General features: G+C 46.5%; 1 protein-coding gene across 7 annotated transcripts in view; it reads right to left on the minus strand.

Annotated features, from left to right (window-relative positions):
- Positions 1-931: 931 nt before the first annotated feature.
- LOC119968770 (immunoglobulin superfamily member 5-like) overlaps positions 932-23,047 on the minus strand; it is a 93,174-nt gene continuing 71,058 nt past the window's right edge. For 5 of the 7 annotated variants that reach the window (XM_038801477.1, XM_038801474.1, XM_038801476.1 and 2 more), the window contains one exon: positions 932-2,514. In XM_038801477.1, coding sequence (XP_038657405.1) covers positions 2,404-2,514 — 111 coding nt within the window. In that variant the 3' untranslated portion in view covers positions 932-2,403. The remainder of the gene's footprint in view (positions 2,515-23,047) is intronic. The other 2 variants (XM_038801481.1, XM_038801480.1) reach the window with 1 other exon arrangement.

Genomic DNA, 23,047 nt, shown 5'->3' on the forward strand with positions numbered 1-23,047 from the left:
ACAAACATTTTTTCAAATGGCCTTTCCTGCCCTGCAATCGTGCTATTTCAGTCTCATCCTATGTCTTCTGTTTTTAGCTTAACTTGTACATCAGGAGAGGTGATGGTATAGTGGTATTGTCACTAGATTAGTAATCCAGAGACCCAGGGTAATGCTCTAGGATCCTAGGTTTGAATCCTGCCAAGACAGATGGTCAAATTTGAATCCAATAAAAATCTGGAATTTAAAGTTGAATGATGCCATGATTGTCGTTAAAAACCCATCTGGTTCACTAATGTCCTTCAGGGATGGAAACCTGCCAACCTTACCAGAGCAATGTCATGGACTCTCAGCTACCCCCTCCTGAAATGGCCAGGCAAGCCACTCCGTTCAAGGGCAATTAGAGATGGGCAACAAATGCTGACCCAGCCAGTGATGCCCACTACCCAAGAACGAATGTATAAAAAAAAAAATCCAGGGACATGGGAGTTGCTCATTTGGTAACAAACCAGCAATTATATCGCCCCTTTAAAATAGAAAAAAATATCTCGAGGTGCTTCGAGCCATTAAAAAAAAGCCAAACCAAAGAAGGAGATTTTGGGAGGGTTGACCAATAATTGTGTGGGTGGAAGAGGGGAGAAGTGAAGCAGCAGTCAAAAGGATGAAATTTCAAAGCATGAAGGCATGACCCACTGGTGTGGCGGGCGGAGAACGAGCAGGCTTGAGGAGGGCTGGAAGAGATTTCAACACAAGGATGATCATTTTAGATTTGGGGTTTTAAAAAAATGTCATTAAAAAAGGTCAGCGGGAATAGGTGTGATGGGTGATAGGGACCTGCTGTAGGGCACAGATATGTGCGTTAGAACATGGACGGAACTGAGATGAATAGAGGGTGGAAGATGGGACGATGGTCAGGAGAGCAATAAAATAGTCAAGTCTGGAGGTGGCAAGGTATAGATGTGAGAGAATTTATTTTATACTACTAAAATAGTTTCAGGTAAAGGGTTAGGTAGGTCAGCCATCTGGCTTAACCGAATGCACAATACGCAATGCTTAAAATTCTCAGTAGTAACTCAGATTGTCCATTTGAAAAAAATCCATCAGCCCATTTCAACATCTTTCATAACATATAGCAAATCAAACTAACCAAACTCATTCCCAATCAATTTAAATTCATGGATTTACAGTCAACAGCGTTTAGCTAGGGTGTAAAAGTTGTTTATTAATCACACAATTAATAGCAGAAAATACAGGTGCAACGACAAGAATAAGAAAAGGCCTTTCAGAACCAGACTGCCTGCGGTACTGATCACCAGCGGGATTAAATCTTTTAGCTGAGGTAAATCTTCATCTCCACCATCTCGAAGGGGCAGGGTAATCTGATGGAGCAGATCATCTACCTTTAAGAGCAGTGTGTCTTGGGCAATATTTCTTTCGCATTCAAATCTCAGAAACAGATTATCTGGTTGTTATCACATTGCTGATTGTGGGCAGATCGACCACCACATTTCCGACATTGCAACACTTCAAAAGTGCTTCATTGGCTGTCAAGCACTTTGTGGGATGGCCTGAGGTTGTGAAAGGGGCTGTATAAAAGCAAGTGTTTTCCATCTTTATAAATCTGGATTTAACGGAACGAAAAGCAGGTGGGTTCTAGGAAGGGTGGCAATCTGCTCCTCTAGGTTACTGCCCGTGGGGGTTGAAGGCAGATAATGTTGCAGAGGTTGGCTGTTCATGGGCATGGTGCTAAATATGATATTTAGATAGGGTCTTAAAACTCTGCGGCAGATCTTACATACAAACCACCCCCGAGGTGGAGTTGTAGGGAAAGAGCCACCATTGGGAAGGTCAGAAACAGGAGCGAAACTGGTGAATCATTAAGCAGAGCAGAATAAGATGGCTTATATTGTCCCAGTGTTCACTTGGAGCAAGGTCTAGTTCACCTGACGCCAATTGGACACTCTGGTCACACAGAAGGACTGCGGAATTGAAGGTTGGGGGAGGTGGGGGGAGAGGTGCAAAAACTGACCACAATCCCATTTCTTGGCATTGGTCAGTAAACGGTGAGTCAAGGGCAATTTAAATAAATGATTCACCAAGAGCACAAAGCAATAAGAAGCAGCTTTCCCTTCATTTGGAACAAAATGCCTGTGGGAGAGAACAGAAATCCCCAACCTTGGGTTTAATTTCATTTGTTTCAAATTGCCTCAGTCCACACAGCTTTGATCAATCGCACACAGACAGCAACTCAAACCCCTTCCTACAATCAATCTTTTTCCCATTAAGGAACGATTCTTGTTGTCAGAGACTCTTCAAACTCAGAATGCTTGCCAGGAGTCATGATTTCTAATGCAAAGAAACAGAGTACAAAAACTAGACCGAGACGTAAAATATACAAAGTCCTCCAGGGCACAGTCCATCTGGTCAAACAGCAGTCACGTGCCTGGTTTTCCGTGGGTAAGTAGGAATGTTGGCTATGTATTGATTTATTGCTGCCTTCTGGGTTCCACGATTACTGGTTGGACCCTCTGGCGTCTGTTCAAAGCAGAGAAAAGACAGAGGTAAATCCAAGTTAGAGCTCGTACAGACTGATTACATTCAAGGGCTAAATTTCTCAAGTACACACCTACTTGCCTTAGAGGAGGTGCACTAAAGAGGTACCTTGGATGGTAGGGCTGCCTTCTGAGGAGAGGTTGAATGGAGTGGTCCCGAAGTCTCTGGGGTTTTGAAGGGTGAGAGCTAAACCAAGAGAATGGTGTACAAATCCTGGAGGGCTTGACAGGGTAGATGCTGAGAGGCTGTTTCTCCCTGGCTGAAGAGTCTATAGAGCCGGGGGGTCAGGTTCGGGGGTTGGCCATTAAGGATCATGAATCCTCAACCCCCGAAGGCTGAGGTTTGAGTATATTCAAGGGACAGATCGATGGATATTGTTGACGCTGAAGAAACCGAGGTATATGGGGAGGAGGCAGGCACGTACAATTGGCTTAGAAGTTCAACCCTGAAAGGGGTCCTTGCACTGCTCCTGCACTGATTTCTTATATTATTACTGTCGTATGTTCTGGGAAATCAAAGGATATTGGAACATTTGCGGACAATTTGCGGACAATAGGCCGAAGGATTTCTCAATGTGGTGGAAGGAGATGAGCTCTTTGTAAGTAAGATGCACTTCGAAAAGTAGCCCAAATAAATGCACATTTTAAAATTTTTATTTACTAACAATGCATTGGTATTGCTGGCAAGGGCATGATTTATTGTTGATTCTGAGTCACCCTGAGAAACTAGTGGTGATATTCTGTACCGTAGTCATGCTGTGTAACCTGCACTTTCCCAGGGGATACCAGGGGCTGGTTTAGCTCACTGGGCTAAATTGCTGGCTTTTAAAGCAGACCAAGCAGGCCAGCAGCACGGTTCGATTCCCGTACCAGCCTCCCCGGACAGGCGCCGGAATGTGGCGACTAGGGGCTTTTCACAGTAACTTCATTGAAGCCTACTCGTGACAATAAGCGATTTTCATTTTTCATTTCATTTCTCCAGCTCCAGGCTCCTGTACGTCAGCCTTCTTCGAGCAATTCCTCACTTGGTATCAAAACCTTCACCTGTCTTTGTCCCATCTTCTGGAACTCACTCTTTTAAGTCTCTGCAACGTGCTACTTTGTACCGTGTCTTCAGAAACTTCAAACCCACACTTTTCAAGTTACTTTGCTTCTCTCTGATTCCTTCCATTCCACTTCAGTGAAATAACTTGCAATATTTTAACGTAGAAAAGGTGGTCCACACGTTTAGCACTCCTCTTTCTTTGCTAAAATGGCTGGAAGTGAGAAAAGTGTTTTTTTGAGGATCTCATCAAAAAAGGTGCACCGAATTGGGAGATGAGTGCATAAACATTCAGAACAAGAGCCAATTTTAGGCATGCTGGGTGGAATTTTAGTACCCCCCCCCCCCCCCCCCCACCCACTTGCCCAACAGCCCATAGCTCCAGCTTTCTTTCCCCATGGAGGTGGGGTAAAAAGGTAAAACCCACCTCAACCTGATCCAAGTGTCTACTTCCGATCTTAACCCGATTTGGGATCATCCATTCTGGAGAGACATGTCAGTAATAATAATAATGAAATGTGGCTCTGTTTTTCAGATTTTGGGAGCATTTGACTTTCCCAAAGCTTTGGAAACCTGGAAGCTGAGAGGGAGGAGGATTAGGAGTGTTTTCCCAGGTGCTTCAAGACCATCACGGCAGGTTGGACTGAGTTTCAATGAATCTTCTGTCACCTCTCCCTCCGGGCAATCAGCCAACCCACCAACTACCCCTTGCCTCATCTGCCAATCATCTGAACTTCTCACAATCTCTCCCCCCTTGTGATCTCTCCCCTTTGATCTTGGTCCCACAGAGGTCTCTCCCCACCCAGCATAATGTCACTGTCTCCTTTGTCATCTTTCGATCTCTCCCTTCCCCTTCTCTGTCTCCACCTCCTCACATCTGGGCCCGGATTTGGACCCGGGAATCGCGCCCCGCCGCACAGACGCCGGCTTTCCCATTCTCCGGCGCTGATTCTCGGGGGCCCGCGGGATTCCCGCTGCACCGGTCGGGGGCCGTTGACAGTGGCACCCCCCCACCTGCCGGTTCTCCAGCCCCCGATGGGCCTAGTGGCCGACGGGTTTGGCCGAGTCCCACCGGCGTGGGTTACTCAGGTCCCACACGCCGGGACCTGGAAGGTGAGTCTGCGGGGGGCGTCCTGGAGGGGGTGGGGGGGGGGGGTGGACGGTGGCCTTCCCCACCATCGTGGCCTATCGATCGGCGGGCGGGCTGGTTCCTTGGGGGCCTATTTTACTCCACACCGGGCCCCAGTAGGGCTCCACCATATTGCCCGGAGGCCGGCGAGGAGAAGGGAACCCCCGCGCATGTGTGGAAATATCCGGCCGTAGTGCGCATGCGCGGAAATACGCCGGCCGTTCTGGGCATGCGCAAACTCGCGGGCCGTTCTGTGCCGCCTGGAACTGCGGGGACCACTCCGGTGCCAACCTAGCTCCCTAGGAAGGGGAGCATTCCCCATTATCAGGGACCGATGACGCTGGACTACTTGGTGCTGCTTTTCACACCGGCATGGGGACATAGCCCCATTATTGGAAAATCCTGCCCTCAGCCGAGAAACGGTCCACCGGTGATTGAAGAATCCCGCCCATGGTTGAAGGGGAAAAACCTGCAGGGAAGAGAGACCAATTGGATCGCGCTTTCAAAGACCTAACACAGGCGCAATGGGCCAAATGGTCTCCTTCTGCGCTGTATCATTCTATGATGCCAGGAGAAGAAAACCTAGGAGTACAAATGGTATTGGAGTATCCTGCTCACGGGCATGCACTACACAGGAGATCATCATTTTGAGACAACTACTGCAGGTGCGACAGGCATCACTTGTTATGCTGTCTATTGCTGCATTAAGCAGGTAACACCCACCAACCGCACACCTACATTTTAGCATAGGCAATTGGAATAAGCAGCAGGAGTTCCAGCTAAGATGTAGTGATGAATGAATGGTGCTGCATGCACCGCACGTTCCCAGCAGTGAGTTAAGACGGCACCAGTGACCCTGTGAACTTGAAGTTCAAGAGCATATGTTGGTCATTGATCCTGAGAGACAAGAATGGAGATCAATCAGAAAGAGATTGGCAAGCTAAACAACGTCTGATCTATATACTCGTTAAGAGGGAAATTAGCTGATTAAAATTGCAAAACAGGAAATGATTGCAAGTGTAATGTAACAGGTCAATTTCGGGTCATTCTGACTGTAATAAATGTGTTAATAATGCTATTTTTAGTCCGTTTTAATGGGGTTACTGATACCCATTTAAACTGTTAAAAACAGCATTGTTAGGCTTACTTTCCTGAGAAAAATATGTTCTGCAGCAATTTGAATTCACAGACTTCACTAAAAATGAGGAAGCAGAATTTTATATGGCTATAAATGCAGTCGTAGCTCTGTAATATAGATAACACCGCCCTAAGCTGTGATACCATGACCTGCCTTCATTAATACCACTAAAGAGAGAGGGCCACGATTGACACTCCCCCTTTCTGTTCACTCTCTCTCAGTGGGAAAGCACCCAGCCTCCATTTTGTGGCACGGATAAAAAATCAGGTGATTAATTATATGACAGACTTCAGGATATCAGCCCATGGTGGAACGGGCTGGGCCTCCAATAAACTGTGCTGCAGAGACTTTTAAACCAGAGGTGTTCAAGCCCTTTGCCTTCATGGGGCCCCATCGATGCCCAACATTGAGCCACAGGGAGGAGTACACCTGAATCGCATGGACGGGAAACTGGCTAAGGCCCAAACATGGGGCAAGGATCACAAAGCATGGTTAAACCATGACTGTTGCTTTTTTTAAAAATTCATTAATGGGGCGTGGGCATCGCTGGCAAGAGCAGTATTTTTTGTGCCCATCCTTGGCTGCTTTTGAGAAGGTGTTCATGAGCAGTCCACGTGCTGTGTGCCCAATGGGCAATAAATGGTCCTCTTGTCAGCAATGCCCACGTCCCATGAATGATTTTTTAAAAAGCAACAGGCATGGTTTAATCATGCTTGATGATCCTTGCCCCTATTTTTGGGCCTTATAGAACATAGATCATTGATCATAGAATTTGCAGAGCAGCAGGAGACTATTCGGCCCATCAGGTTTGCACCGGCCCTTGGAAAAAGCACCCCACTTAAGCCCACACCTCCACCCTATCCCCAGAACCCAGTAACCCCACCCAACCTTTTTGGGCACTAAGGGCAATTTAGCGTGACCCATCCTCCTAACCTGCACATCTTTGGCCTGTGGGAGGAAACCGGAGCGCCTAGAGGAAACCCACGCAGACACGGGGAGAACGTGCAGACTCCACACAGACAGTGACCCAAGTCGGGAATCGAACCCGGGACCCTGGAGTTGTGAAGCAACTGTGATAACCACTGTGCTACCATGCTGCCTTATCCACAGTGCGGCTGAGGTGGAAGTTCCTGAGTTTTGACCCAGCGATTGTGAATGAATGGCTGATATATTTCCAAGTCAAGATGATGCAAGACCTGAACTTACAGGTGGCGATGCTGTTCTTGATGTCAAAGGTCATTAACGGAATTCTCCGGCAGTGGGATCCTCCGGTCCACCAGCAGCGCGCCCACGCCCGCGCGTTTCCCGACGGTGTGGGGCGGCCGCAATGGGAGACCCTATTGGCTGGCTGCAGCAACAGAGAATCCCGCTATAGCGGGGGCACATCACACGGGACAACGTGGCTGGCCGACCGGAGAGTCCCACCCCGTATGTTTGGAAGATGCTACCAAACGAGTTTTAGTGAGTTACTGCAATGCATCTTTGATAGCCCACACTGCAGCCACTGTGCACCAGTATTGGAGGAGTGGTATGGTCAAGGTGGTGGATGGGTGTCAAACAAGCAGTCAACCTGGTCCTGGATGGTGTTGGATATTGCATCATACTCCTGACTTGTGCCTTGTAGATGGTGGACAGGCTTTAAGAATCGGGAGGTGAATTACTCGCAGCAGAATTCCAGCTCCAGCCTATTTTTGTAGTCACGATATGTATATGTCTGGTCCAGTTCAGTTTCTGAATCAAGTTGTATTTCTTCACATTGCCTGCTAATTTGAATGATAGTAGCGTGCAGCTCAGTATACTGCATTCCTCAGTACGGGCCCAAAGTTCTTGCGAGGCTTGCATTATTAATGCTCACCAAAAGGGAGGTGCATTCTAGCAACAGCACAGGGTGGCTGCGAAAGATATTCTGAGCATAGAGAGTATTGATTAATACTGCTACAGGATGGAGAGCATGCTCCACAGGTCTCAGGCACAACACTGAAGGCTTTGGTGCAGGAAGTTAACAGGAGGAGTGAGGCCTTCCATCCACAGGGAAACAGGAGGCCTACTGGCCCGACACGGGAGGGGTGGTCGGAGCAGACAGCCACACAGGACAATGCCAACAGTGTAGTCCCGACCATCTGGATGCTGTGCCAAAACAAATTTAATAACCTCACACAGGTGGTCAAGGTCAGTAAATTCACCTTCACTTATCACATTCTTCCAACTGAACCAATAACTTCACACACTGCTCAACGTACCAGCTCCTGTCACTGTACTGATAATCTCCGCCAATCATATCTCGTACCGACCGCACATTCCTAGCTTCACCTCAGCGACTTAGCACTTGCTGCAAAGCCTCACACCCACATTTCACAGTTTGCTCACACTGCCTGCTACCCAACCATGCAGGCACATCAGCCAAATGGATTAGACTGGAACTCATTGAAGATAATGTTCGGTTCCTACCTAATGCTCCTCCCCACACCTCGCAGCCCACAATCTCTTCAGGTTCACAAGCTGCCAGTGGAGCAAGAATGCAACTCCCCCTTTCCCCCCACTTCTCTCAATGTAACCTTACCCTTCCGCTGTTCTCCCTGATACCCAAAAGCTGCTCCAAGGAGTGCAACAGGAGTAAGAGACCAATGGTGATGAAACACTGTCACTCAAGTTGAGCTCCGACCCAGCTCGAATACTGCCACTTTGCGTACTTTAACAGAGCGGCAGAATCTACACTGGGTGACTCATCCAGCATACGTGGCCTTTTCAGTGTGTGAACGTGGTGACCAATTCCGTTAGTAAATCTGCAGACCCAACCGCGATGCAACACCTGAAGCTCAGTATGACAGCTTCCATTGCAGCAGAAGCTGTATGGCCACTGTAGTGAAAGCTCAGGCTCAAGACATGTAATCTGTGCTTGTTGCCATGGAAGCGCATCCTTGCAGGCACAGCGTACCATCATTATTATGGTAATTGTTATAACAGTGATTAAAGGTGGTTGCAGGGTGTCGCAACAGTCCAGCAATCTGCCCTTCAACTGATTGCCAGGATTGCGTGGGCACCATGCAAGGGGGAGTGGCACCAGCCTGCTGTCTTCTCTCAGGTTGGCAGCATTCGTCCTCCCACCACTGCCACTTTGATGATGCCATTGCCATTGCTTGCCAGGTAGCCAGTTCAAGACTGCATGCCGCCACGTCGAGTCAGTGCATCCCAAGGTCAGGACGTCTGGGCTCAGAGCGGTCTCCTGTGAGGCCATGTGCCACCTCCTTCACCCACAGTCAGCAGCCCTCCACCATCCAGTCTGCAGCCCTCGTAGGAGCACCGGGAAAGATACCTGTACGACAGGCACGAAGGGAATGCACAAGGATGATTCGTTGACTTTCGTGTGATTTTCTTTTTTGATACAGTTGATTTGGAATGATTGTTTAGTGGTGGCTTTTATTTCAGCATTATAGCCAAGAGGAATTTGCAATGATCAGGGACTGAGGGACTTTTAGTGAATGGAGAATTGGGATTGTGGTCACAGTCAGTTGATCCGAACATGGGCAGCCTGGCTGGAAAGGGTGTGTGTTGTTTATCTCTTCATTTCTTCCTCCTCTTCCTGCTTATTCTCAATACTCAATAATCGCAGACTCAATTCCCTCACTTCCTGTCATTGTTCTACCTCTATCTAACGGTGGAAGGACCAGGATGGAGGGAGGAACGTGCAGAAAAATTAGGGAATTGAGCAAAAAACGTAGAATGATAATATGGGGGAATTTCAACTATTCCAATATTAATTGGACGAAAGAGATAGGCAAAGGGGCTAAGGAAATGGAGTTCCTCCAATGTGTACAGACCTCCTTTCGAACTCAATGAGGAAAAACACCCAACAATGAAATACTTGTTGGATCTCGTAATGGGAAATGGACCAGAGCACAAAAGAGAGATAAAAGTGGGCGGGGGGAACATCCATGTAATAGTGACCATAACATCATACACTTTAAGGTGATGAGAGAGAAGGACATAACTATTATGGAAACCAAGTTAATAGATTGGAGAATAGCCCATAAAAAAGCAAAACAAGCACTAGGTTTTATTTCCAAAAAGATCGAATTGAAAAGTAGGAAAGTTATGCTCCAGCTTTTACCAACCTTGCTGTGCCGCAATTTGAATACTGGCAGGAGTTCTGGATATCATATTATTTAAACGATACACAGGCACTTGAGAGGGCACAGAAAAGATTTACAAGGATGCTAGGAAAAGTGTCTGATACGCATATCAAGTAACCCCGGCTTCTGCTCTTGTGAAACACAAGCATTGACTGGTTACCTATTGGAGGTCTTTAAAATGTTACTAGGTTTTGATGGAATACACACAGAGAGAATATTTACACTTGTGAGAGAAAGCAACTAGAAGCCACCAATACAAACTAGCAACCAAGAGATGCAACAGAAAATTCAGAAGAATCTTCTTTACTCAAAGAGAGCTGAGTTCGATATCACATTGAGCGTTTGAAGTGAAAATCACGGCTGCAAGAGGAAACTAGACGAGCAGATGAGGGAGAAGGGGATAGGTGATTACAAAGGTGGGTTTAGATGAGAAAAGGTTTGAGGATGCTCCAGTGGGACATGAACGCGGGCCTGAATCCTTTGGGTTGGATGGCCTTTTTTACTCGCCTATCGATGGCATGGGCTGTGTCCTCATGACTCTGAGCTTGTGCAAATTGCCCGACAAAGTGAGACACGCGATCTGCTGAGTACTGCATGGCTGCTCCAGAGAGATCTTGGCAGAGAATGGGTTGGTCTGAGAACCCCATTGGTATGTCAGATGGCATTTTGTGTGGCAGCATTACCCTCATTATACGCATGCTGCCCACGTTGCATTGCACACTAGAGTCATGAACCAGCTGGTCAGCAGAGCTTGTCTCTCAATAGCCACTCTCTGGCTTACCACGGTGACTCACAAACCTTTGCTGCCAGATGCCGGGGACATTATAACGGGGAAACAAAGAAATGGCAGAAGAACTGAACACATACTTTGGTTCTGTCTTCTGGATGTTTAGCACAGGGCTAAATAGCTGGCTTTGAATGCAGACCAAGGCAAGCCAGCAGCACTAGTTCGATTCCCGTAACAGCCTACCCGAACAGGTGCCAGAATGTGGCGACTAGGGGCTTTTCACAGTAACTTCATTTGAAGCCGACTAGTGACAATAAGCGATTTTCATTTTTTTTCACAATAGAGGCTGCAAATAACCCCCCAGAAATGTTAGGAAACCAAAGGTCTAGTGAGAGAGCAGAATTGAAGGAAATCAGTAAGAAAATGGTGCTAGGGAAATTTATGGTTTTGAAGGTTAACACATCACCAGGGCCTGATAATCTATATCCCGGCGTATTTAAGAAAGTGGCCCTGGAAATAAGAGATGCATTGGTGGTCATCTTCCAAAATTCTATAGACTCTGGAATAGTTCGTACAGGTTAGAGGGTGGCCAATGTAACCTCACTATTGAAAAAGGGATAAAAGGGAGAATTACAGAGCAGATTGCCTGAATCAGTAAAAGAAGATGATGGAGTCTATTAAAAAATTTTTATTCCAGGGGTGGATTGCAGTAAAGGGAATATTTCTCACATACACTAAACCACAGAGAGCACTCCCCACTCCACCTCCACTCCAGCCCAACACCACTTATTATCTTTATTTTCTATGCCTTTTTTTTACCATGCTTTCCCATATATTGCCGATCGTCATTTTTCACTGGTACTTCATTTGAGAAAGCAATTTTTATGCAGACCAGTTATCATCAAATTCTTGTTTTTCTGCTATGACAAGACTTGTCAGCACATGTACCTAGCTTCTCTAAATGAAATGAAAATCACTTATTGTCACGAGTAGGCTTCAATGAAGTTACTGTGAAAAGCCCCTAGTTGCCACATTCCGGCGCCTGTCCAGGGAGGCTGGTACGGGAATCGAACCGTGCTGCTGGGTTTGCTTTAAAAGCCAGCGATTTAGCCGAGTGAGCTAAACCAGCCCCTTCAAGTCTCTTTGTAATATTGTTTCTTTTATATTTCTGTCAACAGCACCACTGTACAATTCTAACTCTTTCACCATTTTAACCTTTTCATTCTATACGCTGTGAGGAAAAAAAATTAAAACAATGAGCTCAAAGAGCAATGAAAGACGTGATAACGGAACTTTCAGAAAGCGTTAACGGGATTGGATAAATCCAGTGCGGGTTTATGAAAGGCAAATCATGCTTAACAAATCTTATCGAGGTTTTCGAGTAGAGTAGATAAGGGGGAAGCAGCGGATGTGGCATATTTGGACTTTCAGAAGGCTTTTGATAAGGTCCCTCAGAAGAGGTTACTGGGCAAAACTAAAGCACACGGGGCTGGATTCTCTGGTTGCCGACGCCAAGATCGCGATCGGCGACCGGCCAGAGAATCTGAGTTCCTGATTAAATCGGAGGTGCCGCCGCTTTCGCGATGCTCTGCCCCCTCCAAAGCCGCGCCACATATCGACGGCCTCAGGACATTGCCTGAAGCCCCCCCTCCCCCGGAGCTCTGCCCCCAACCAGCCGAGTTCCCAACCATGTGGGATACGTGTGGTCTCGCCCATTGGGAACTGGGCGTGGCGGCTGCAGACTCAATCCAGCGGAATTGTGATTAGTGTGGAGATGCAAGGAGGTTCCAAGGTGATTCAAACAAGTTAAAAGAGTGGGGGAACACATGGCGGATGAAGTACAATATGGCTAAATGTGAAGTTCTATATTTGAGTGTGAAAAACAGAAAGGAAGAGTATTATTTAAATGGTGGTGTATTGGGAAGTGTGGATGTACAAAGGGATCTGGATGCCCTTATACACCAGTCAATGAAAATGGAGAGGCAGGTTCAGCAAGCAATTAGAAAGGCAAATGGTATGTTGGCCTTCATACCATGTCAGCCTACCGGGGAAGCACAGTAGCATAGTGGTTGGCACAGTTGCTTCACGGCTCCAGGGTCCCAGGTTCGATTCCTGGCTTGGGTCACTGTCTGTGCGGAGTCTGCACCTTCTCCCCGTGTCTGCGTGGGTTTCCTCCAGGTGCTCCGGTTTCCCCCCACAGTCCAAAGATGTACAGGTTTGATGGATTGGTCATGCTAAATTGGGCTTGGTGTCCACAAAGGTTGGGTTGGGTGGGGTTACTGGGTTACCGGGATAGGGTGGATGTATGAGCTTGGACAGGGTGCTCTTTAGAAGGGCTGGTACAGTCTCGATGGGCCGAATGGCCTCCTTCTGCACTGTAAATTATATGATTCATTGCGTGAGGATTTGAGTTCAGAAGTAGAGATTTTTGCGGGGCCGAGAGGACCCTCCCATGTTGGGTTCGGGCTTGGGGAGGAGATCGGGGATATTTTTCGTGGCGCCCCGATCACTCTCCACGATGGGGAGTTCCAATGAACGGAGCTCCCCATTGCAAAAAACGGGGCTATTTACGGCCTCATCCATGCGTTCCCCATTCAGGCCCCTTATTCAAACAAGTCACGTTGAATATCCATGTATTGCTCGGCATTGCAACTGCCGGGAAACACACGGCTAAACACGTTCGCTAGGGGACTGTGTTCTCTTTTGGGAAGATCAGGCCCTATGTTTCTATAATAGTACAGCAGACTGCCAAAGAATAAAGGCATCATGACTACTGCCATGATACTGGGGTTCACCTGTATGATGTGCTGAGCAAGGTCAGGCACCAACTGTAGTTGTGGTGCATCTCTGTACTTATATGCCCCACACACGAAGACACGCATGTGAAGGTTGGACCTTGCATCTTAGGGAAACTTAAATTATTCTTTTGAAAACCTATGCACTCCCATCTCTCCAGCTAGAGAGAATGCTTTGCACTCCCCTCTCCCATTCACAGAGTGTAAGTCTGTGCAACAGTTGGCAGCAAACTACGAGATGTTAGAAATGTCACCTGCTCCATCCTGTAAGGATCCTGACATAAAGAAGCGCATTGCCATGGTGACCTTTGCAGCCACTGGCAGTGCTGTCCCCTGCTGTGAGGCTTCAAGAGGTGGCACATCTCAGTGAGAACCTCCTTCGTAAAGCAGAGAAGTCACACACATTTTTCCTGCGTGAGGCTGGGGTAAGGGAAATGCTCTTAGAAAAACCGAGGTGGATGAGGCCTCCTGCTGGGTGCTATTTACTCTCTCCTCCCTTACAAACCGCGTGTCCTCCTGTGCTGCCTCTGCTCATTCCCCTGTCATGTTGTGTCCTCAGGGGGATGCATCATGGGACATGGGCATCACTGGCTGGGCCAGAATTTATTGCCCATCCCTAATTGCCCCTGAACTGACTGGCTTGTTAGGTCATTTCAGAGAGCATTTAAGAGTCGACCACATTGTTGTAGGTCCGGAGTCACATGTAGGCCAGATTGGGTAAGGTCGACAGATAGAACATAGAACATTACAGCGCAGTACAGGCCCTTCGGCCCACGATGTTGTACCGTCCTGTGAAACCCTTCTAAAGTCCTTCTACACTATTCCCTTATCGTCCATATGCCTATCCAATGACCATTTGAATGCGTTTAGTGTTGGCGAGTCCACTACTGTTGCAGGCAGGGCATTCCACGCCCTTACTACTCTCTGAGTAAAGAAACTACCTCTGACATCTGTCCTATATCTATCTCCCCTCAATTTAAAGCTATGTCCCCTCGTGTTGGACATGAAATGAAATGAAATGAAAATCGCTTATTGTCACGAGTAGGCTTCAATGAAATTACTGTGAAAAGCCCCTAGTCACCACATTCCAGCGCCTGCCCGGGGAGGCTGGTACGGGAATCGAACCGTGCTGCTGGCCTGCTTGGTCTGCTTTATAAGCCAGCGATTTAGCCTTGTGAGCTAAACCAGCCCCTTCACCATCACCATCCGAGGAAAAAGGCTCTCGGTGTCCACCCTATCTAATCCTCTGATCATCTTGTATGCCTCAATTAAGTCCCCTCTTAACCTTCTTCTCTCTAACGAAAACAGCCTCAGGTCCTTCAGCCTTTCCTCATATGATCTTCCCTCCATACCAGGCAACATTCTTGTAAATCTCCTCTGTACCCTTTCCAATGCTTCCACTCCTTCCTATAATGTGGCGACCAGAACTGCACACAATACTCCAAATGCGGCCGCACCAGAGTTTTGTACAACTGCAACATGACCTCATGGCTCCGAAACTCAATTCCTCTACCAATAAAAGCTAATACACCGTACACCTTCTTAACAACCCTCTCAACCTGGGTGGCAACTTTCAGGGATCTATGGACAAGGACACCGAGATCTCTCTGCTCGTCCACACTACCAAGAATCTTACCATTAGCCCAGTACTCTGCCTTTCTGTTATTCCTTCCAAAATGAATCACCTCACACTTTTCTGCATTAAACTCCATTTCCCACCTGTCAGCCCAGCTCTGCAGCTTATCTATGTCCCTCTGTAACTTGTAACATCCTTCTGCACTGTCCACAACTCCACCGACTTTAGTGTCATCTGCAAATTTACTCACCCATCCTTCTATGCCCTCCTCCAGGTCATTTATAAAAATGACAAACAGCAGCGGCCCCAAAACAGATCCTTGTGGCACACCACTAGTAACTGGACACCAGTCAGAGCATTTCCCATCAACCACCACCCTTTGTCTTCTATCAACTAGCCAATTTCTGATCCAAACTGCTAAATCACCAGAATCCCATGCCTCTGTATTTTCTGCAATAGCCTACCGTGGGGAACCTTATCAAACGCTTTACTGAAATCCATATACACCACATCAACTGCTTTACCCTCATCCACCTGTTTGGTCACCTTCTCAAAGAACTCAATGAGGTTTGTGAGGCACGACATACCCTTCACAAAACCATGTTGACTAACTCTAATCAAATTATTCCTTTCCAGATGATTATACATCCTATCTCTTATAAACCTTTCCAAGGCTTTTCCCACAACAGAAGTAAGGCTCACTGGCCTATAGTTACCGGGGTTATCTCCAATCTCCTCCGTAGCTTCCCAGAGAATCCAAGGATAAATCCCATCCGGCCCAGGGGACTTATCTATTTTCACACTTTCCAGAATCGCTAACACCTCCTCCTTATGAACCTCAAGCCATTCTAGTCTAGTAGCCTGTATCTCAGTATTCTCCTCGACAACTTTGTCTTTTTCCTGTGTGAATACTAACGAAAAATACTCATTTAGCACCTCTCCTATCTCCTCTCTACGCACAACTTCCCACTACTGTCCTTGACTGGCCCTACTCTTACCTTAGTCATTCTTTTATTCCTGACATACCTATAGAAAGTTTTAGGGTTATCCTTAATCCTACCTGCCAAAGACGTCTCATGTCCTCGCTTGGCTCTTCTTAGCTCTCTCTTTAGAGCCTTCCTAGCTAACTTGTAACTCTCAAGCGACCCAACTGAACCATCACGTCTCATCTTCACATAAGCCTCCTTCTTCCTCTTGACAAGTGATTCAACTGCTTTAGTAACCCATGGTTCCCTCACTCGACCACTTCCTACCGGCCTAACAGGTACATACTTATCAAGGACACGCAGTAGCTGTTCCTTGAACATGCTCCACATTTCCATTGTGTCCATCCCCTGCAGTTTTCCTCTCCAGGCTATGCATCCTAAGCCTTGCCTCATCGCATCATAATTGCCTTTCCCCCAGCAATAACACTTGCCCTGTGGTATATACCTATCCCTTTCCATCGCTAAAGTAAACGTAATCGAATTGTGGTCACTATCACCAAAATGCTCACCTACCTCCAAATCTAACACCTGTCCTGGTTCATTACCCAGTACCAAATCCAATACGGCCTCGCCTCTTGTTGGCCTATCTACATACTGCATCAGAAAACCCTCCTGCACACATTGGACAAAAATGGATCCATCTAAAGTACTCGAACTATAGTGTTTCCAGTCAATATTTGGAAAGTTAAAGTCCCCCATAACAACTACCCTGTTATTTTCGCTCCTATCCAGAATCAGCTTTGCAATCCTTTCCTCTACATCTCTGGAACTTTTCGGAGGCCTATAGAAAAGCCCTAACAGGGTGTCCTAAAAGGATTTCCCTCCCTCAAGGACATCATAATAATAATAAGGATTAGTGGGAAGGCAGAGGATTGGGAAGCCTTTAAAAGTGAGCAGGGGACAACTAAAAAAGCAATAAGGGGGAGAAGATGAAGTATGAGTGCAAGCTAGCTAGTAATAGAAAGGAAGATAGGAAGAGATTTTTTCAATATATAAAAGGTACGAGAGAGGCAAAAATAGACATTGGACCACTGGAAAATGTGGCTGGAGAAGTAATAATGGGAAACAAAGAAATGGAGGATTAACTGAATGGTTATTTTGCATCAGTCTTCACGGTGGAAGACACCAGTGGGATGCCAGAGCTCCAGGTGAATCAGGGGGCAGAGGTGAGTGCAGTGACCATTAGTGAGGAGAAGATTCTGGGGAAACTGAAAGGTCTGAAGGTGGATAAGTCACCTGGACCGGATAGACTACACTCCAGGGTCCTAAAAGAGATAGCTGAGGAAATTGTGGAGGCATTAGTGATGATCTTTCAGGAATCACTGGAGGCAGGAAGGGTCCCAGAGGACTGGAAAGTGGCTAATGTAACACCACTGTTTAAGAAGGGAGGGAGGCAGAAGACGGGAAAATGTAGGCCGATTAGCCTGACTTTGGTCATTGGTAAGATTTTAGAGTCTGTTATGAAAGATGAAATAGCGAAGTGTTTGGAAGTGCGTGATAAAATAGGACTGAGTCAGCACGGCTTCGTCAAAGGGAGGTTGTGTCTGACAAATCTGCTAAAGTTCTTTGAGGAGATAACAAGGAAGTTAGACAAAGGAGAACCAGTCAACGTGATTTATTTAGATTTCCAGAAGGCCGCTCTGACAAGGTGCCGTTTAGTTGACTGTTAAATAAGTTAGAAGCCCATGGTGTTAAGGGTAAGATCCTGTCATGGATAGAGGATTGGCTGACTGGCAGAAGGCAGAGAGTGGGGATAAAGGGGTCATTTTCAGGATGATAGCCGGTGACTAGTGATGTGCCTCAGGGGTCTGTGCTGGGGACACAACTTTTCACAATCTACATTAATGATCTGGAATAAGGTACTGATGGCATTGTTGCTAAGTTTGCAGATGATACAAAGGTCTGTAGAGGGACAGGTAGTATTGAGGAAGCAAGGGGACTGCAGAAGGATTTGGACAAGCTGGGAGAATGGGCAATGAAGTGGTAAATGAAATACCATGTGGAAAAGTGTGAGGTTATGCACTTTGGAAGGAGGAATTTAGGCATAGACTACTTTCTAAATGGGAAATGCTTAGGAAATCAGAAGCACAAAGGGACTTGGAAGTCCTTGTTCACAATTCTCTCAAGGTTAATGTGCAGGTTCAGTCGGCAGTTAAGAAGGCAAATGCAATGTTAGCATTCATGTCAAGAGGCTAGAATACAAGACCAGGGATGTACTTCTGAGGCTGTATAAGGCTCTGGTCAGACCCCATTTGGAGTATTGTGAGCAGTTTTGGGCCCCATCTCTAAGGAAGGATGTGCTGGCTTTGGAAAGGGTCCAGAGGAGGTTCATAAGAATGATCCCTGGAATGAAGAACTTGTTGGATGAGGAACGGTTGAGGAATCTGGTCTGTACTCGTTGGAATTTAGATGAATGAGGGGGGATCTTATTAAAACTTACAAAATCCTGCGAGGCCTGGATAGAGTGGACGTGGGGAGGATATTTCCACTTGTAGGGAAAACTAGAAGCAGAGGACACCATCTCAGACTAAAGGGACGATCCTTTAAAACAGAGATGAGGAGGAATTTCTTCAGCCAGAGGGTGGTGAATCTGTGGAACTCTGCCACAGAAGGCTGTGGAGACCAAATCACTGAGTGTCTTTAAGACAGAGATAGATAGGTTCTTGATTAATAAGAGGATCAGGAGTTTTGGGGAGCAGGCAAAAGAATGGAGATGAGAAAATATCAGCCATGAGTGAATGGCGGAGCAGACTTGATGGGCCGAGTGGCCTAATTGGGGGAGGAAGCGTTGGGTGCGAGTTTCTGTGTGTATGGAGATATGTCTTTGTGTGTGTTAGTGGGGGGGGGGGGGGGGGGGGGGGGAGAACCGTGTGTGTGTGTGTGTATGTGTGTGGAGATATGTGTTTATGTGTGGGTGTGTGTGTGAGTGGAGATGTGTTTGTGCATGGGTGTGTGTGAGTGGAGATGTGTTTGTGGGGGTAGACGCGTGGGGGGGGGGAGGAGTCATGGGTGTGTGTGAATGGAGATATGTGTTTGTGTGTGGGTGTGCCTTAAGAAAACAGTCACAGTTTCTCCAATCTCTCCAAATTCCTGAAATTACTTATCCCCGGTATTAAACTCCTAAATCCCCTCTCCCTCGATATTCGTCTTGAAGTGCGATGCCAGAATGATGAATCATCCTCTCATTAAGGTGTGACTAGTGATTTGTTAGGATTTCGCCTGATTTCCTTGTTTTTATGTTCCAGGAGGTCTTGTGGCACAGTGGTAGCATCCTTCAGGGTCAGAGAGCGAAATCACAGGGCCTGGTGCTTATCCTGTTTCCAGGTTCCTTATTTCCCTGAACCCCCACCTTTAACCTTTGAAAGCTTCTGCCAGGTGCTTTCACGATGTGCTTTGGGTCCTATAGAATAGCACAGTACAGAAGGAGGCCTATCAGCCCATCGAATCCCAAACCCAGTCAGTCCTACCACCACTTCCCCTATCTGTTCTTTCCCCATTTTTATCTAATTTGAATCTTTATCCAACTCACTATCAGGAAGGGAATGTATTCCACATCCAAAACACTCTTTGTGTAAAATGTTTTCCTCGTGTTTCCTCAGGTTCTTTTCTCAATCAATTTAAATGAAGTTAAATCTGGGTCATCTGATTATCAATTCTTCAGCCATTGGAACCAGTGTCTATTATTTCTATCTGAACCTTTCATAATTTTATACACCTCCATCAAATCCCCTCAGACGTTTTCATTCTAAATAGAACAACGTCAGCTCTCTGTAATCTCTCATCCCTGGAGCCATGCCTGTAAAACCTCTGAACCCTCTACAAAACCTTCACATCCTTAGGGTGCTCTATCATAGGGAACCATGGTCATAGTGGGGTCAGATGTTTTAAATAGCTTCGGCAACACCTACTGGCTTTTGTATTCAATGCCTCTATTTATAAAGCCAATAAAGCACCTGTTTCAAGTATGATACATTTTTTAACCACAACTTTGTCAGGCAATTGCAGACAATGTGGTCATTCATATTACGCAACCAGCTCTACTGCTTTGAACCTTACCCTGCACAATATCCAGACAGCGACACCCAAAACACTTGAACTCACAAGCACTGCAAACAACAATCCCATGTACAAGTAAGAATATCTTGAACTCAGTGCAGCACGGTGGCGCAGTGGGTTAGCCCTGCTGCCTCACGGCGCCGAGGTCCCAGGTTCGATCCCGGCTCTGGGTCACTGTCCGTGTGGAGTTTGCACATTCTCCTCGTGTTTGCGTGCGTTTCGCACCCACAACCCAAAAGATGTGCAGGCTAGGTGGATTGGCCATGCTAAATTGCCCTTAATTGGAAAAAATAAATTGGCTGCTCTAAATTTTTAAAGAAAAAAAAAGAATGTCTTGAAGTCACAGTGATATATTTGATTGGCCTGGTTTCTCTCCCAATTTTAAAAGTGTCAAATCCTTGCAGTAAATTAGCCCCAACCTGCAATCAAGTGCTGCTTCCATCCACACAAGTGGGCTTTTCGGAAAAATTACACTTTGCATTGGGTAATAAATATTTCCGCAATTTAAACTGAAACTAATTGAAGCTTCCGAACGCCCAACATGGAGCTTATAGTGGGAGAGTAAAGCACTGCAGATTCTGGGAATCTGAAATACAATCAGAAATACTGGAAATGCTCAGCAGGTTAGGCAGCATCTGTGGAGAGAGAAACAGAGTCAATGATTCAGATCCACCATCTGCATTAGTTCTGACATTGGAGGGCAGCACGGTGGCCTAGTGGTTAGCGCAACCGCCTCACGGCGCTGAGGTCCCAGGTTCGATCCCGGCTCTGGGTCACTGTCCGTGTGGAGTTTGCACATTCTCCCCGTGTCTGTGTGGGTTTCGCCCCCACAACCCAAAAATGTGCAGAGTAGGTGAATTGGCCACGCTAAATTGCCCCTTAATTGGAAAAAATAATTGGGTAATCTAAATTTATAAAAAATAAAAAAAGAAGTTCTGACATTGGGTCACTCACCTCTCTCACTATAAAGATGCCAGTAGACATACAGAGCGTTTTCAACACTTCCTGTTTTCATTAACCCCTTATTCCAGCCCCCCAAAAAGCACTTTGACTTTTTTGGGAGCCTCTCACTGCAAGAAACCCAGCGAGCATCGGCCTGAGGCAAGGTTTGGCTCGATATTAAATATGATTTTTTTTTTAAATAGTGAAGGTGTGAAGAAAACATAAACGGTTTGCTGAGTCAAAAGAATGACAAAGCAATAAATGTATTTGAAAGATGAGTAATTAATAAAAATGACCATTAAAAAGTGGGAAGCAGCAGAGCTAATGAATAAAACCCTTTTTTTGCCTTTTCCACTCTGAAGGAATGAGAGAGAGAGAGAGAGAAAGAGAGACAGACAGATTGGACCCCAAGTCCTGCTCACCAGGAATGGGGGTGGGGCAAATTGAGGTAAATTGAGGTTTAGCTAACACTGATCTGACGGTCACCTCTGATGGTGCACACTCTGAGCGAACCTCGGTATAATGTATACGAAAGTAGGAGTCGGGAGCTAGTGGTTTTCCAGCCTGGATTTTCCTTCTCTCCCGGACTTTGAATATAGATACAAGCTGGGACTATTTCCAGGGCCTGACTGTTCAAGATGTTCTGGGTTGGTGGCTATTCTACCTGAACTGCAACATCGAACAACAAGCTTCAAGAAGCGTGAACCTCATCTTCCTACCCTCCCCTGCGGTGGAGACAGGAATCTGCTTAAGTTTGTTTTTATTTCCAGTCTAAAGTCATTTGGGCAGCAGGGTAGCATTGTGGTTAGCATAAATGCTTCACAGCTCCAGGATCCCAGGTTCGATTCCCGGCTGGGTCACTGTCTGTGTGGAGTCTACACGTCCTCCCCGTGTGTGCGTGGGTTTCCTCCGGGTGCTCCGGTTTCCTTCCACAGTCCAAAGACGTGCGGGTTAGGTGGATTGGCCAAACTAAATTGCCCGTAGTGTCCTAATAAAAGTAAGGTTAAGGGGGGGGTTGTTGGGTTACAGGTATAGGGTGGATACGTGGGTTTGAGTAGGGTGATCATGGCTCGGCACAACATTGAGGACTGAAGGGCCTGTACTGTTCTATGTTCTATTTCCTTTCCTACTTTCTTCTGTCCTCTGTTCATACTACATACACACATACCAACTGTCAGTACTGGGCAGGATCTTCCAGCCCTGCCCACTTCAAGACTGGAGGTTCCCACCTGAGGCCCTTTCCAGTCCTTTTTAACCCATCTCCGCATCCTCGCGCTGTCAAGCAACTCCACTTCCGATTCCATGATCCGGGATCTGATCGTTTTCGGGGTCCACTCCAATCCCCTTCGCCAGCAGCTCCTAAGAGTTAAGCAGCTCACCCTTACCATCGCCATCAAGACCTCCATCCTCCACGAGCACGCTAACAACCGGTACTCCAATATGAATGTGTTGTTCCTTGTGTCTTAATAAAGCTCGTAGTCTCAAAGGTGGAGAAGATACTTCATTGTGAATTTGTTCTGTCTTCAGAGTTTAACTTACGGCTACCTCAAATGCTGCCTGCCTGTGTCTGTGTCCTGCTACGAGTTCTGCCTTCCGTGAAGTGTGTCCTCACTTCCTATCCCTGTGTATTTATAGCTCTCCCGTGCTCCCTCTAGTGCTTGCTCAGTTGTATTGCATCTACACCGATACACAATCACCACATCCCCCCTTTTTTCTTTACATATTTTCTGTACATCGTTAAAGAAAATTGTACAAAACTGTTACTTATGATATGTGTATCTATACAAGTGATGGTGCTATTGCATATTTTACAAAGCCAATTTGTATTTATGAGTCCACTCTTAATAAAAACATTTATGAGTCCAAACGTGATGAATTTGTTCACTGAGTTTTTTCTTTTATTGTTGTTGATGTGGTGAATCTTGTCTTCTTGTTATTTTAAGTAACCAATGCGTCATCCCGAGGTGTTTGCATGGTCGAACCACTGATTTTGAC

Source organism: Scyliorhinus canicula, chromosome 7 (genome assembly GCF_902713615.1).
Source record: "Scyliorhinus canicula chromosome 7, sScyCan1.1, whole genome shotgun sequence".
NCBI lineage: Eukaryota > Metazoa > Chordata > Chondrichthyes > Carcharhiniformes > Scyliorhinidae > Scyliorhinus > Scyliorhinus canicula.